Source organism: Archocentrus centrarchus, chromosome 7 (assembly GCF_007364275.1).
Source record: "Archocentrus centrarchus isolate MPI-CPG fArcCen1 chromosome 7, fArcCen1, whole genome shotgun sequence".
NCBI lineage: Eukaryota > Metazoa > Chordata > Actinopteri > Cichliformes > Cichlidae > Archocentrus > Archocentrus centrarchus.
Window position 1 is genome coordinate 24,494,973 of NC_044352.1, and position 17,437 is coordinate 24,512,409.

The 17,437-nt window shown below is 38.0% G+C and overlaps 1 protein-coding gene across 4 annotated transcripts in view; it reads right to left on the reverse strand.

Moving 5' to 3' along the window:
• Window positions 1-5,933: 5,933 nt before the first annotated feature.
• The window catches only part of acot7 (acyl-CoA thioesterase 7), a 62,380-nt gene continuing 50,876 nt past the window's right edge, over window positions 5,934-17,437 (reverse strand). For all 4 annotated transcript variants that reach the window (XM_030734679.1, XM_030734678.1, XM_030734677.1 and 1 more), the window contains one exon: window positions 5,934-6,407. In XM_030734679.1, the coding sequence (XP_030590539.1) occupies window positions 6,309-6,407 (99 nt within the window). In that variant the 3' untranslated portion in view covers window positions 5,934-6,308. The remainder of the gene's footprint in view (window positions 6,408-17,437) is intronic.

Sequence of the window (17,437 nt, forward strand, 5' to 3'; positions counted from 1 at the left end):
CACACCTGGGAGCTGCCCATGCAGAGCACAGCCAGACTGTTCAGTGATGAAGTACCTTTTTTTTTTTTTTTTTTTTTTTTTAAAAAGAAAGAAAAGAAAGCTTCTCCAGACACTGAGTCAGGATTAGGATTTTCCCCTGACTTCACAGCTGATACAGCCAACACTTAGAACACCTATGGCTACTACTAAAGATTTTAATTATTCAAATCATAGCGCAACAGAAACAACATGATCAATCAAATGAATCTGGGAAATGTCAGCTACTTGACCTGATGGTGTGTTCTTACATAAAGGCAAGAATAAGGACAAGAAAACTGGTCCAAAATTGCAGTGAAAGAGAGACTTTAAATGAGACAAATTGACAAACATCTGGGCAAGGTCACAGTAGCAATCCCACATCTCCACAATCTGGGACTGAACTCAATCCTCCAAGATGACAACGCTCACCCCCGCGGAGCGAAGTTTATCAGAGACTACGGCCAAAATTTGGGCGTGGACAGGATGGAATGGCCTGCCTGCAGTCCTAATCTCAACCTCACTGAACACTTGTGGGATCAGCAAGTGGGTGTGCTGTTTGTGCCAGAGTGACCCACACAACCACATTGGCTAACTTGTGACAAATGCTGGTTTAAGAGTGGGATGCCATCACACAGCAGTGTGTGACCAAGCTGGTATGCAGCACGAGGAGGAGGTGCCACACTGTCGTGGCTGAGTACGGTTCTTCTACGTGCTGCTGAGACTACTGTTTGCTAAGTGAATAAATTGTTAAATTGCCAAAATGTCTTGTTTCTTCAGACTTGAGCCATCCAATCCAATAAATGACACAAAAGAGTAAATAGCAGAATAAGCTGTTTGACACTGGTAGAGAAGATTTGGCAAGTTTGTCATGGGCGCAACCCACACACTCAACTCTGCTGCACAACCCACAAATGCATTTTCCTTACAAATGTGGCTCCTTTTAAGGGGAAATAAACAGGCTTTCCAGCAGGATTAGATTTATTGCCAAGAAGCATTGTTATTCAAAAATATAATTGACCAAACACAAATCTTGTTACTTTTTGTGCTAATTTTGAGTCTTCATCTTGTACTTCTGTATAGCAAGTATGCCCGTACAAGTAAATGACAAGAGTGAGTAATCAAAGACACTGACAACTGCAATCTGCCATGCAGAAAAGCTTGTTTCCTATTCTGCTGCATGATGCTCATTCAGGTATTCAAAAATCAAAATAATTTTAGAATTTTAATTGCTTAGGTTGCCAAAAATGTTAATTTACACAGCTCAGCTGTATAATTTGTTTTTGCTATGATTTCTTTCACTAGCTTCATGGCTACTGTTGCAGACCACTGTGGTTGTTTTAAAGGTTTTAGGGTTAGGACCATGAGGCAGAAAATCAATACAAAAATAACTTGATTTTACTGGGATAAAGTGGAGATTTTATATAAAGCCTACCTGACTGTCTGAGCGCTCATGTTGCTCACCCTGTTGGATTTCACTAGCTCTTTCCAAAAACGTGGCTGCATTCCTTAACTTGAGCAATGTAATAAGAAACAGAAGTCATTAAGCAGCGTATTTCAAGTTGAAAATATTCATTTTTAAGCTGAAACAACCATTTCACGATGAATGGGAACCCGTGACTATTAAAGCTGCATTGACTGCTTTTCTTGAACATGCTCTCAGGTAAAAGAAAAAAACATAAATCAATTGACTTACAGCTCATAAGACATTTTCACACACTGTGTAGAAAAGGACTGCAGAACTATAACTGTGTAAACACTACAGAATTGTATTGTCTACATGTTTTATTTTGTAAAGGTCTTGTCAGGGGATGATTTTACATTCATGGAATCTCCTTGCCTGTGTTAGGATTTCTCAAAACTTCAAACAGCAGCAGCAGAGGCAAAGGCACTTTTGATGAAAAACACCCGGAGAAGATGGAAACACAATGAAAGAAGAGAAGTTGATTGTATTATGATTCATGGGAGAGAAGAGCTGAATAGACGCTACAGACAAATCTAACTACAAGTGAGCTTTATTGCAAGTTGATGCAAACTTACAAGATAATTTTAACCCTCTTCTGACAACACAGGAAGTACAAGGACTTCAAACCTAAAGTAAACAGACAAAGAGGCAAAACCATATGCATGCAGGGCTGACTGAACACAGGTGAGACTAGTGAGAGCAGGGCAGACAGTCACAAGAAGGTAAATCAAAGGATGCAAAAACAGTGGAGATGAACAGGTGTGGCTCTGGATGGCTTTTGCTTTAAAAAGACTACGGGAATTCTACAATATTATGGCTCACCCTGTGGTGCCTCTGATTGGGTTGTATTTCAGGTTTTGATAACTGGTTGGATTAGGCAGGTGGAGTGAATGAAAGGTGTAGTAGGACCAGCCATTGAGTAAGTACCTAATTCACACATGCTGTTTTAATTTCAAGTGAAGGAATAATTCTTTTGGTTTTATTTCATTGTTTTAGACGCGCAATGCTAATCTTTGATATTTCTTTTTTTCCTATATATTTCTTTTTGCATATTGCTCCTGCAAAAGAGCAAAGCTGTATAAAATAAAGTGCCTTACAGGTTTGAAGATTTCTGTTGCTGATTGTAATGCAACAAGTCTCTTCAGAAATGTAGCTTTTCTAGTGGTCACTGGAGCACAGGTGCTACACCTTAAATATGAGAAGAGAAAGGGAAAAAAAAGGAAAGTCTGGACCTCAGTATTGACTAAACCCTGGTTAGGCCCCTGCCTGGGGACAGGGGTGAAGTAAATCTTGACAGTAAAATTGGGAGTAACTAACTAACTTAAAGAAAAGGAAAAAAAAAGTCAAGAAACAGAGAAAAGCAAAGGAAAGCACACAAGGAACTGGAAAAATAACACTCGAAACAACTAAGTGATACAACAGAGACCATGACAGATTGTGTGTGTGCAGCCAGTATGCATGTGTGAGAGGAAAAGAGAACAAAGAAGGGCAAATGAGCAAAATGAGATGGCATGTGCACCTTTAAATGGCACAATTTGATTAACAAATGTGTCCAAAGCATAATTTCAGAGAACAACAGTGTTACATTTGAACAGTGTAGCTCTGCTGGAGCACACCCAAATCTACCTTTATTTCACAGACTCTTTGGCATGTTCATTATTAACTTGTCAGGGTAAAATGAGTCAGGACTGCTTCAGTGGGTGCATGAATTAGCAATCCATTTTACAGCATTACAATTGGCATTAATTAATTCTAGCCTCCTGGCTTGCGTAAAACAAATCCAGCACATTTCCAGTGACAGTTTGAATAATTTGTGATTAGGTTTGTGTAACAAAATTAGGAATTTGTTACTTGGTGTTGTTTATGAAGTTTCATGCAGGTGTAACCTGTTACTGATGTTTTCTAATTTTAACTCAAGTAAACCCGTCATCAGTACTGGACGTGGCAAGAGAGCTTGAGTTTGTGTGATGCTAGGTGACCTGGAAGTAAAAAATAACAGAAGGCATTCCTGCCCACTGGCTTCAGTGGCACAGGGCTGCCCCAACTCCCACCGTCAGCTCCAAGATCTCTCATCACATCACACACACACAGGCACAGACACCGATGTTTTTCAGTACTTAAGACTGTTTTCAGTGTCCTGTTGATGCGGTCTTGCAACATTTCCAGAATGGCTACATGTACCACTCTGTGCATAGATGTTTGTGTGCCTTACAGTCAACGGTAGCCAAATTTAGCTGTACCCCTAAAGGTCCACTGTGGCTGTAAAAAAAAGGGAGGTTCCAAGCCAGACAAAGCATTATCCATCACCTACACCTCCACAAGGAAAGCCCTGCTGGCTCCAAGCCCAGATTACACAGGATGGCTGAATGTAATACTCATAACTCGGTTCTTTGAAAATGTTCCAAGGAAAAAGGAAACATTGAATTCAAACATTTTGCTGTTTAAGTCTTTTGTTCTTAGACATCAGCAACTTCTGCCAACAAACTTAGCAGAAGTGTTGCCTCTTGCAAATATTGACAGATATATTTACAAGAGTGACCCTGAAGTATAATCTGCCGCTTGTTCAGGTTACTGAGTTTTGTCTCACGTGTGAAATCAAAGCCTCTGCTGCAAGAAAATGACTGACGATACATTCTTGAGCTGTGAGCACAATAAGCAGAAAATGCAAAGGAGGCCACTCAGCAAAGAAAGCCAAGTGTTCTGAACACCCGCTCGCTTTATCAATTATCCGATCTTCCAAGTACTTAATGGTTCTTCTGCTGCACCAGAGGATCATTCATCTAAGTAGCCTCTGCAAAGAGATACAGAGCACTGCTTTAGATAGGACACGGAAATATGAGATCAGATTTTTGCTTTCATTTAATTTTTTTTGTTATTCTCTGTGAGAAAACAAGTTTGGGATATAATCTCATTCAGTGTCATTCTTTTTAATATATTAAGCATATACTGTATTTTACGCCAGTCAGACACAGAATTTACCTTCATTTTAAAGCACATTTCATCTTTTTTTTGCTGCCTGAAAGAGAAACATCTATTTCAGATAATTTTAGATTTTAAGTCTGTTCTTCCACATAAATCACCATGGTTACCACATTGTGTCACTACATATGAAAGCCAGTTGCTCCAACCTGAAATGGCTGAAGATGGTAAATGGACTAGTTCTTATATAGCGCTTTTCTACTCTGTGTACTCAAAGCGCTTATACAACACACTTTGAGTACAAGATGGTAATAAATAGTACTGTAAATGACAAGAAATTATAAAGTTTCTCTATGTTTTCAGAACAATGAAAGTCAGACATGTCTGTGCTGATACTGTACGTACGGCAAATGTTTTTCCATGAGGTCATATTTCCCAGAAGTCTGGTCTTACCATATGACATGCATACGGTTTCACTGTATGTCTTCTCCCTTCCTGTGCTCTTCTCCTCTCACAAGATGCTTCTGCATAACTAGGGTTAAAAATAGATTTAGCCCCCCAGTGCAGCTTGAGCCTAACTTTATTTTCATGGGGGAAATGAAAAGCACACATACTCTTGCTGGCCGGAGGGACAGAGGAAAAAATAACAATAACCTTCATGATCCAATGACAAATCATTTTCTGTACATGGTAGAAAAGCAGTATGAGGAGGAACAAAGGTCTAAACAAAAAGTCATTTTACTCATGTTTATACCTTTGCCACTCTCTGAGCTCATTCAGTCGACTTTAATCTGTTTTAGTTCACTTTGGTTTTGATCCTAAATTAGTCCCTGCCATCCATAATGCAGGCTTACTTACACCTCTGGTATAAGAATGTCAGGCTTAAATCAAATGCAAAAAAATAAACTAAAAAAAAAACAAAACAAAACAGAAACGTAATACCATGGTATTTATGGCTGGTTAATGATCACAGCGTTCAGTCTTGACATGCCATATGGATATTGATTTCTCAGTGGCCCATTTTATCTCTCTGATTTTACCTTGTGCACTTACCAAGGATACATAGAAAGACAGTAATAGAGACATTTTTTTTTTTCCTTTTTCCGGTTCAGTTTGTTTATCAGACAACGAGAAAACTTCAAATGTCATCCAAAGACAAAGAGAGCAGCATGGCTACAAGAAGGATCATGGGAGGCAGAGGGGCAAATGGAGAGAAATTGAGGAGCAAGAAAGCAACATTACAAGAAAATGGAAATGGATGAGAAAACACTGTAAGCAGGAGAGGGAAAGGAGAGTATGGTGAGGCATAGTGTGACAGACAGGCAAAGGAGGGTGAGAGCAGAGAGGAAGAGGGAGGGGGATGTGGGAGAGATGCAAGTTGAGTCAAAACCCCCAAGCTCCCCTCATTTCTCTGTGAAAGACACAGTGCTGAAAAGATGGATAGCGTGTGCCCTCTGTGCCAAGGCATGCCCAAGACAATGACATCATCATCATCATCAAACTAGCAAGGACACAAGGCGAGAGAGCCCCAGACTGGCGCTTGGATCTTTTATTCATCATTACTCACTCACTTATTCATCATTTTCCCTGTGCTCAGACTATCACTTTACACTGACATGATAATTAAGTCTTCATACTGAAAGATCTTCAACAAACAAAGTAATACTCTTTTACACACAGACAGAAGACAGACAGCGATCAAGGAGCCTTCATACATCATTAAAAATCTCTCCAAATATGTGGATGGTTTGGTTTCGAACCAGAAAAAAAAAAAAAACACACAGATTCAGGTTCAACAGGAAGCAATAATCACAAAGCAGAAAATAAGGTTTACTTCATTTCCTTCATAGTGTATGTTGTGTGGGGTTAATATATTCTTGCAGCAGGTGGTAAAATCTGAGTGGCGGTGTCACTGCCCACGCGTCTTATCTGAGAGTCTCTTTGCTTTATTCTGGAGGTATCGTGCTTTGCCCTCTTCAAAACGTCTCTGCTCCTCCTCTCCCTCAATCTAGAGAAAAAAAAACAAACAAGATTTGTTTTCAGACACATTTATCATCTCCACACTGGAATATTTCCCCTCCAATTATTATATTAACTGTGGGCATGAAGCTCTGATCTATTTGACTTGACAGTGCTGTTGAAACCACCTTTCATCTTCTAGGGGAAATATAGAACAAATGAGTGTGACTCTAGGCTTGTAAATGGCCAGCATTATATACAAGATATATGCAGAAGAATGCATTTAAGTGAAGGTGAGTGGCACCACATGTGGAGCTTTGCAAGACATTTGCAGGACACTGACACATATGAAAGTTCTACATTTTAAAGTTATGTGAATGTATCTATCACCTACAACACATTTTGTATTGCTGCAACACTAATAGCAAGACTGATGAATGGTGATGAGTCAGCTGATCAGGTTGTCCATGAATCCATTTTCTGGTCACAGCAACATCCGCTACTCATGGACTTAAACACAAGTTGATAATTAAGTAAATAATGCAGTAAAAGTACATAGAGGGCAATTCCTGTAATTTGTTTTGAGTGGTGGCCTCTCATCTTGTGAAACCACCTGATGACCAACCTTGGCCCAACATTTCATACTGTAGTAGGGTGTGGTAGGGGGTGAAGTATTATTGATACTGCAGGGATCTGGAAAGATCACGCTAGATTTACAGCTGTTATGAATCACTTTTACACTGTTTTATTCTGTACAGCACTTTTAATTCTGAATTTTTATTTTTTTTTCACTTTAGCATCAAATGTAGTGAAGCGCAGTGTGGCTGTGGATGTATGCGAGTAAGCACTTAATAGTCTGTACAGTTTAATTAGACTGCTGGGCAACCTCATGACTTGCAACAATGCCACAACCAATGACCATGTCAACACTTTCTTTGATGGTGCTAACTGATTTCCCACTCCTTTACCTGCACAGTGCTGTAACAAAGCAGGTATGTGAACATGCTTGCATTTTGTATGTAAAGTGGACTTTAAGTGAATGCTAGAGCTAATGACATGTTCTGATGGAGGCTCTTTGCTGTGTACACACCAGTTTGGTTGGCAGATTCAAGAGCACCTGCCACTCACACAAACAGGGTGCAAAGCTGACAGATGGCACCTTAAATTTAAGGAGAGAGCAGGGTGGTAACAAATATGACAAAACATCATGCCAGGGACAAGCCCAGGGGGGTCATTACTCAAATGTGAGGAGAATATTAAAACAGTGGCGCTGAGCTGCAAACACAACACCAGTGGGAATATCTTATCTGTAGAACAGGTTCAGGAGCATACAGCTGTAATATTGGTATGTTTGTTGTATGCCAGTTATATAACAGTCAACATACTGCTCAGTCAGTTTTGCTTTTGCCATTCAGCTGAAAGTAATGGATAATTCCAGTTCATTGACTTTCAAAAAAGAGAGTGAGCAAGTGAGAGAGAGAGAGAACAAGTTGTATACACACATATAACATACAGTACATACACACATCCACAGTCCTGTATCTGCTCATCATGTAATATAACCAAGAAACTAACAAGTTCAAAATGATAATAAAATAATGTAAATTTATCCACCAAATACTGAATGCCTACGTACACCCACATACTGTACATCTGTACAGATGACGCGAAACATGGCACATCCTCTGATACAAAAACATTAATGTAGTTGCATTAAGTCAGAATATGTACACAGGTGGGTGAATAGGCTGCAAACAAACCCCCCCGCCAAAATTAAATACATGAATAAAAATGTCAATAATTTATATGAGGTGCATGTATTTAGATATGTAAGTCATCACTGGTTGAGATGCTTTCACCATGAGCTACAGAACCAGATGGGGGGAGAACCAATGCTATACAAGCTTAACCATTGCCTTACCTTCCCAAACAACAGCCAAATATAAAATTATTACACTGAGATCCCTGAGACTGCACTAGTCACATGCATGCATGCATTGTTGAACAACATTAATCCCATCGTTCCACTTTGTATTAGATGTTCCCATCCTTTCAGAAAGTTCAAGGTCTGTAGTTTAGTACCACTACTACTACTACTACTACTACTACTACTACTATAGTTTGTTAATTGTTCCATAATCCAATGATAGAAATACAAATAACAATAAAATTAAATAGTTAGGGCCAGCAGTTACCAGCAAAACAAACAAACAAACAAAACAACAGGAATCCAGGCTACTTTAAATGAAGAAATATTGGACTAAATAAAAATAAATAAATAAAAGCCCCACTACGTTGTAGGAATATTTTCTGTTTTTTTATGAATATGTTGCAAACATTGCTATACTTAAGTGTCGCTGCAAAAGTTCCAGCAGTATCTGTAGCTTCTTAGCTGGTATCTTTTTGGTGGCTAAAAATTAGCATATTATATGTATTTGCATTCTACAAAGATGCAGCTAAAACTAAGTTCCAGATAATATCAAATACATGGAATTATCATTTTAATTGAGTTTTTCCACATATTTCTGACATATCTGCTGAATTAACTGTATACTCTATAACTAATGAATTTGATTAAATTTGATTTAGTTGATATCTGACCATTCTAAGTCACAGTTACTCAGTTAAATAATTTTTATAATTTATAAAGAAATATGAAGGTGGTTACAAATGGTTGCCTATTTCCATGTTGGCAGACATGGCAGACAACTACACAAACATGACCTATAATGTAATAATTCTTTTTGTCTAACTCTGTGGCAAGCTTCTCTCTAGCCAAACAATTCCCTGAGTGCATTAATGAGAAAGAAGCATCCAACTCTATGCAGTTAACACTTCCAACTGGATTGTAAGAAACAAACTGTGCAGGGAGCTGCATTACAGCATTATCGAACTAACTTCCAACAAGGTGATTAATGATCCTAACACTGATTAGAGGTTTATAAATCATCCTTGTTTAACAGGATAATCCAAAGACATTAGTTATTAATTTAACACAAAATTTGCTGGAAATTATGTCATCACTACCACAAAATCAGAAGGTCTGAAGAACTGCAGCCATAAAATCAAAGCAAAAAAGATGTTAAGATGGTGAAACTAGTTTTGACCAAATGGAACCCTAAAAAAAGGTAATATGAATTTTAAAACTATATTATTTAATTACTATAGTTTTTGTTTTACTATTTTAGGATAATAATGAAAACTGTACAATTCTTAATTTTCTTAATGGCTTTTTTTCAAAGCCATAATGATGTACAGCTTGAGCTGAGTTGATTAACAAACCAGCTAAAAGAAACTGTCTACCTGACTGCTGCTGGAGATGAATCATAGCTGATGACTGAGAATGACAGCTAAAAAAAACGATTCTGGCAGGAAAAATGTGCGACTCGCTGTCTGGCTGAAGAAGAGATTTATGTAAGCATTGACTATTAACATACCAAAGGTTGTTGCAGTATAATTTAACATTTTTTTAATGTGCAATTTCTCCTGCTCAGCTTGAAATAGATTTTAACTAATTAAATGAATGTTTTTTAATGCATTAATTGATTTCTGTTTTCTATTTGCCAATGTGTACTTTTAGCTCACCTAACCAAACAAACTAACTTTTTCAATCATGGTTTTTATTTCAGCCGTATCACTTATTAGTCAGTAATTAACAATAATAACAACAATTTATACATCTGTCCATACATACAGAATAACATTATTACACAAGATCACTACTGAAAACTCTTAAAGCAGAACCATCCTTGCAAAAACCAGCATGCTTGTTATATTGTGTCTTTAAGTCAAATGCCTTTACCCCAACTGCTTTTTATATTTCAGGCAACAACAAAAAGTGAAAATCACTCAACTCAGGTATACTGTACCATGAAGGCAAAAACTGGTTTCTGATTTATAACCACAACCTCAGTGGCATCTGGCTCAGACAAAAAAAAAAAAAAAAAAATTGGCCTTGCCATTTATGTGGGTGATAGGTCATATTTTGGCAATTTTTTTTAAAATGTAATTTATATCCACTTCAACAATTTATGCAATAGTGAATAAGAAATTATACTGAATGTGGCTGTTTTATCATATGAAAATAAGACAAAGCACAAGAGTTTAGTGCATGTTTATCTTTGCAATAAAAGTGATACATGGCTTCAGCTTGTCTTTTTGCCAGACTCGGTCTACAGCCACACAAGATGAGACTGCTGTGATCATGTAAATGCTAAAAAAAAAAAAAAAAGTCCAAATACAACTGAAAGTTAAGGGGATTGTCTTTAGTTTCCCATATATTCTGTCTATAAACCAAAGTACTGAACAAACAAAAATTTGATTGTGATTATAATTTATCCCTTGTGGAACAAGAATATGTTACAAATAATTCAAATGGCATTTCTGTCATGGACCCCGCTGGCCTTCCCCATTCTTGTCATGTGTTTAACCTTTCCTTTATCCTTTCCTGTGTTTTAGAGGCAGGTCCTCCACCAACCCTCGGCTGCTAGGACACCTGGGCCGGGTTCAACAGTTGATTATGGTTTGGGTAATCATCTGGCCTATACCGTACCTCCCAGTCTGTAGTCATAAGACAAAGTCTTATGCTGACTGATCATCAGCTTCGATCATCAATGACTTAACAAGCTGCTGTGATCTGCTGTGGCGACCCCTAAAGGGAACGGTCAAAAGAAGAAGATGAAGAAGAAGAAACATTAGTATTAAAGTTCTCCACTGAGATAATGTCACACCTCAGAACCTTGGCTGATTGGGTCAAATGGCCAAGAAAAACAGATGTTTCACCTGTTGTTAATTAGGTCCACTAGGTGGACAGTTGAATGGAGTGTGACAAACCAATATGGTGTAAACAGGGAACTGGGATAATACTTGTAAAAGAGATTAACTCAGACAATGCCAGCAAAATGCCAGGTGGGTTGCTTTGTGTTGGCACGAGCTGTTAGTAGAGTGGGAAAGGGGCATCAGTGGCACTGGCAAATGTCACTATATAAAGGTAAGCAGCCAGCACAAGACAAATAATAGCCATCTGGACTGGAATGAGCCTGGATACTAACCTATATATCTGTGTGTGAAAGAGGGACTGAGAGATATACACAAAGGATGACATTTTAAACAAAGCTGAAAGGTATTTCATTTTTAGACATAAAATGAACCCTTTTATATCAGCCAGGCTTTTCTGGATGGTGAAAGGAGCTCTTCCAATGGATCTATTCAGTTACTCATTTCAGTTTTTTTCTCTGTAGTTATCTGATAATGTCGACAAGCCAGTTTCTTCTGGACTTCATCAAAGCTTTAGAAATAGCAATGATGCACAAGTGCATGAAGAACCTGAAGTATACAGAATCAGTCAGATTTTTAACTGTTTACTTAAGAGTAAAACAACTGAACACTTGCACAATGACCCTAATGATACTGAACTTTCTGCTGTAATATCAGAAAATGATCCAGCAACTTTGAGGTGGAAAAAAAAGCACTTTCATTTTTTTTTTTCAAATTCTTTCTGACTAAAGTGTCAGATCTGAAAGTGATTAGCCTCAGTTGCTACCTATGTAACAATTTAGACAGTTTTGCATTTGTATACTTTGTAAAAGGTTTACAGTAATCCCTCACTTATCATTGTGAGGACCACCATTCCAGGACCACCCGCGATAAGTGAAAATCCGCGAAGTAGGGACCCTATATTTATTTTAATACTTATACATTATTTTAGTAGGTATACACTATTTTAAGTTTTTATAAACCCTCCCCACACACTTATACACCAAATATATACATTACTGTACAACACGTACTACGCATGTGAAGAACGACTACTGCAAAAACCCGCGAAACAGCGAAAATACGCGATAAATATTTTACATTAATATTGATTGAAAACCCGCGAAACAGCGAGTCTGCGAAGTAGCGAGGGATTACTGTAATTGAAAGAATGCAATACTCAAACGCAGCTTTTAAGTAAGCAAGGCAGACGTGATTTGCAGTGAGCTGTGGCAAAGGAAGCATTTATTTACAAATAATACTGAGGATATTCAAAAGTACTAAAACACTATGAATGCTGAACTTTGTACCAGTACAAACTAGTTTGCATTCTCTCCCCTTTATTAATAAGACACATAAGACAGCAAGGTGTGTGCATGTTTTCTGCTTTTTATGAATGCTGTGCCAACCACTACTGACATAAATATCTTAAATTACTCCTAAATTTAATAAAATACTACTTTTTCATTATGATTTAGTATTTAATTTTGAATTTGATCTCAAAGTAAAGCAACAACACAACAATATTACATCACAGGCAAGATTTCTTATCATTTTGTTCTTCTCTCTGGAGATGCTGACATGTATTTATAGGAAGCTAACAAATAAAAGCTGAACAACTTTAATCAAAAAATATCAAACTCATGTATTGTTGGTCAAAGAGAAAATTGGATTTTTTTCACTGAACTGAATATAATTATTTCCATCTGTGAATATCCTAAATTTATTGACTTCTGTGTATATTAATAAGGTATAATGAAAACCCCTGATGTACACATTTAACAGCGCCGTACAGATTCACAGACTGATGTGTGATGACATCAGTCTGTGTGTCACGTTTAACGGGTGTACCCGTTAACACGTTTCTGATTGTCTTAAATGGGAGGCATCTAAAAATAAACGAGCATCACTTCATGTGGACTACAGGAGGTTGCCATGGCGACCAGGCTTGTTTTTGTGTCAAGGGAGGCCAGCTGAGTCTTTGCCAGCAAGAAAGGAGGGGAGATGGAAAAGCAGGAAGGAGGAGAGATGGAAGGAAAGGTGGAACAGAAGAAGGCAAGAAGTAGGGAGATATAGAAAAACAATCACACACACACACACAGCTTCAGTTTGTTCAGTGGGGATGAATGGACTTATTAAACACTTAAATAACAATGCACTTTTCATTCATTTCTATCTCACATCCACACTCTGGACTTAGCTTAGTGTAACCGTGTTCTTCTACTAAGAGCTGATATAACAGACCAGTATGTAATGACCAGTGGCTGCGCAAAAGCTAACCTTCCATTTTTGTAACTGAGGCTAGAAAACTGTTAAAACCATGAAATTAATCAGAAATGCACTGGTCAGCGGCTCTTCTAGGCATTGATTATTTCTATCCTGGTCTAGCATGTACATACAGTGCACTTCAGTAGTTCATTTTCAAGATTACTGCTACAGAGAGGCAAGGCATTCCCCAACATCCTCCCTGCTCCTGCTGTCCTCATGCCCCACTTCAGCATGACCCACAGTATGCTAACATTCGTGACAACCCATCTACACACATACACACACTCCCACCATCCCTAACTCCCCAGTGAGCTGAAAGAGAAAAATCTAAAAATAGTGATTGCACTGAGCTCATTGGCAAGAAATCAAGGATGAGAAAATGGGAGGGAAAGCACCTGCAGTCAAAAATAGCAGAAGTCATTTCAATCAGACTATTTATAGAGCTCAACTGGGGCAAAAGCTGCCACAGCATCATGAAAATGTAATAAGTGTAGGTCTGAGCTTTCAAGAGTGCTTTCAGTTTAAATTTAAACATCACTAAATGAATGAAAGGCCACCAGTTATGATATAAACATGAAAGAGGAGTTTGGTTTTTTATGAATAGATAATGTTGAGAACAAAAAAAAAATCAGAGACAAAACAAAATAATGTAGAATATAATCTCATAATATACACTACCCAGCCTCAGGGAGGGGCAGTCATCTGTCGCGACCTGTTGGGGCTGAGAGGAGAGACAGGATAGGTGGTGGTCAAAGAGCATTGCTCTCTTCTTATCCCTCCTGATTGACTGTTCTCTAATTTTACTTTTACTAGTGTCCTTGTCATCAATGGAAGCACGAGATGGTATCTGCAGTCCATTCAGGCCGCACAGGTAGTCAAGCTCATCCAGGATGGCACATCCATACATGCCATCACAAGAAGAGGCAAACCTTCTTGTGCCACCTGAATGGGCTGCAGATAACATCTCACACTACCAGGAGTGACCAGATTAATATTTGAGTTATAGGTAATGCGATGTTTTAAATGATTCTCACTCAGTTTTCTACTTTAGTGACGGTGGTATATTTGTTGGATTTCTATCAACTGTTCCCTTAACTTGCCATTTTAATTTAAGTGAAAACATGCAAGTCAAGTTTCAATTATTGGGCATTGTGTGTAACTTAAATTTTTTGGGTTGATCTGACTTATTAATTAAAAATAAAAACATAATTAAATCATATGTTACCAGTTGACATAATATAATTAAGTTGTTCCAATGTCCACAGCACAAGATTTTGTAAGACTGAATGTAATTGTTATTCTTTATTTTATATGAGGCTCAGCATAGACTGAGAAAAGTCTTGATATGGACTTCCATAAAGATGTGGAACAGAGGACAGCTTTAGTAATTACTATTATTATTATTTAGTTCTGAAAGAGTAAAGTTGAGTATCACTGACATGCATTTTAACAATTTACAGCAGGCAGACACTTTGATCAGACTGCCTTAAAGTGACGCAATTTATGTAACAGTACATAAAGTCTGTTTTAAGTCTACTTGCATGCACAAAAGTCTCCTCATTTGCAACATTCCTGGCAAAACAATGTGCACCCAGAGTACATAACAGAGAAACAGAGAAGACTGTTTGTTTGATTTATAATATTTATAATAAGAATTTTCAGTATTCCCTGTTGAAAAGGGCTATGAAGTATTAGAAGATTAAAGGTATGAGAGGAAAGAAGTTTAGTATTTTTGGGAAATGATGTTTGATTAAATTTCCTGCCAAGCCCAACAAGGTTTTTTACCTCAGTGAAAACATTAAAAACCAACAAGGTTTGCTATTTTCATACGTAACAAAATTACCCATCTCTAAAGGTCACATCAAGTACAGGAAGGAGCATTTTTAGCCTGATACAGTGACTTTGTTGACTAAAGCAGTATATGTAACACTCGGTAAAAACACAACCTGTCATGCTGTTGGGCACTGGGAGATAGATTTTATGTTTAGACAGAGCGGCTGCTTCAAGGTTAACTGCTAACTGTGAGACACATTTTGTCTAATCATCCTTTCAGGTTACTGTAGCTCAGAAAATAAAAGTCTTTAGTTCTCTGGAGGATCTTTAATAAAGAAACAGTAAACAGTAAATAACAGTGTTTCTGGTACTATTTTGTATAGTACTGTGCAAAAGTCTTGAGCCACCCCTCATTTCTTTATATTTTGTTAGGAAAATGGGAAATTAGTGCAGCGTTATTCAAATGTGCAAACATACGCGGAAGTTCAGCATATAAGCCAAAAACAGAGTTTGTGCAATTCTAATGAGCTTAAAAGTCAGTATTTGGTATGAACACCTTTATTCTTCAGCACAGCCTGAAACCTCTGAGGCAGCTTTCTTTTATTTTCTTTAAGTAGTCTTCAGGAATAGTTCTCCAGGCTCCTTGAAAGACATTCAAAGCTCTTCTTTGGATGTTGGCGGCCTTTTGTTCCGTTCTCTGCTGAAATTATCCCACACTGTTTCAATAATGTTGCGGTCCGGGCTCTGGGGAGGTCGATGCGTGACTGATAGTGTTTCACTGTGTTTTTTTTTTTTTTCTATCCAGGTATGCTTTTACTGCATAGGTGCTCTGTTTGGGATCATTGTCATGCTGAAAAGTGACTTTTTTCCAATCAGATTCTTCCCAGATGGTATTGCACGCTGGATCAAAATCTAACAGTATTTTTCTGCATGCTTCATTCCATCAATTTTGACAAGATCCCCAACACCACTGGCTGAAATGCAGCCCCAAACCATGACAGAGGCTCCACTATGTTTTACAGATGGCTGCAGACACTCACTGTTGTACCTCTCTCCTGAATTTGTTGTTGGTGCAGGCTGCTAGTAACAAAGTGCCTAAAGATACCATTTAAAATAGCTTCTTTGCTAAGTTGTCTGTTAGGTGTAGTTACAACACTGGTTCATCCCATGAGTTAGATGCTTTAATATGCTTGAATGATTCATAGGTCAGTGTTTATAGGTCAAGCTACCAAACAAAAAAATATTTCTCTTAAAATGATCAGGTACAAGGACTCAACTGAAAATGTGTGAAAGAGCAGCCAAAGTACAAAGAAAAAAATTTGAACGATCTTCAGAAAGCCTGGAGAACTGTTGCTCAAGACCACTTTAAAAAAGAAAACAAGACAGTCTGGATTATAAAGAAAATATAAAGAAATGAGGGATGGCTCGGGACTTTGGCACAAGATTCTTTTATGTGATTGAAATGGAACGATGGAGGCTGGATGCACAAAAACATTTAGCCTCCCCGTCTTTCAATTTTAATTTGTTCTGCTCACTATCATGTGACTTACGATGTTACTTGATATGATTACTGTCTTTCCAACCCCCACAGTCCCATCACTCCTGTTAGGGAAAATTTGGGTGTTAATTGGACTGATGTGTTAAACCTCATTTCCTGCATATGACGTTTCTCTTTTACACACCAAGGACCAACAATTATAAAATGGTTTACTGCCATCAATAGAGTCAGAGTCAATCTCATCTTTTGTTTATGCCCCCAGTAAACATAAAGCCAGAAATAGCACCAATTGAGCCTTGTCCTCCTCCTCCTGCTCATATAAATAAACACACGAATTTGTGCTGAATGATCTGTTCCAGCAATACACACGCAATGCTCATTCTAACACATACAGACCTACACATAAGGGGCTTGTATTTGTGTACACGCATTTTCTTCATAACACACACACATACACACACACACGCACACACACACGCACACACACACACATTTCTCTTCTGCCCTGCCCTTGTTTATTTGACATGCTACATCAGATCCCTGGCAGCCTAGGCTCCATTTAGTTTTCCATTTATAGTGTTGAGGATGAATTATTAAAATCACCGGGAGATTTTTTAGCCTCTCTTTTGATAAAATTGAGGTCTGAAGAGAAATTACAATGAGTCTAATCACTGGTACAATTCCCCGCTACTGAAACAAAAGCAATGAGCAGCTTATGTGAGGCAGAAAACCAGGTAATGTATGCATGGAGGGAAAGGTAGACAATGGGCAAACCAAACGCAGGC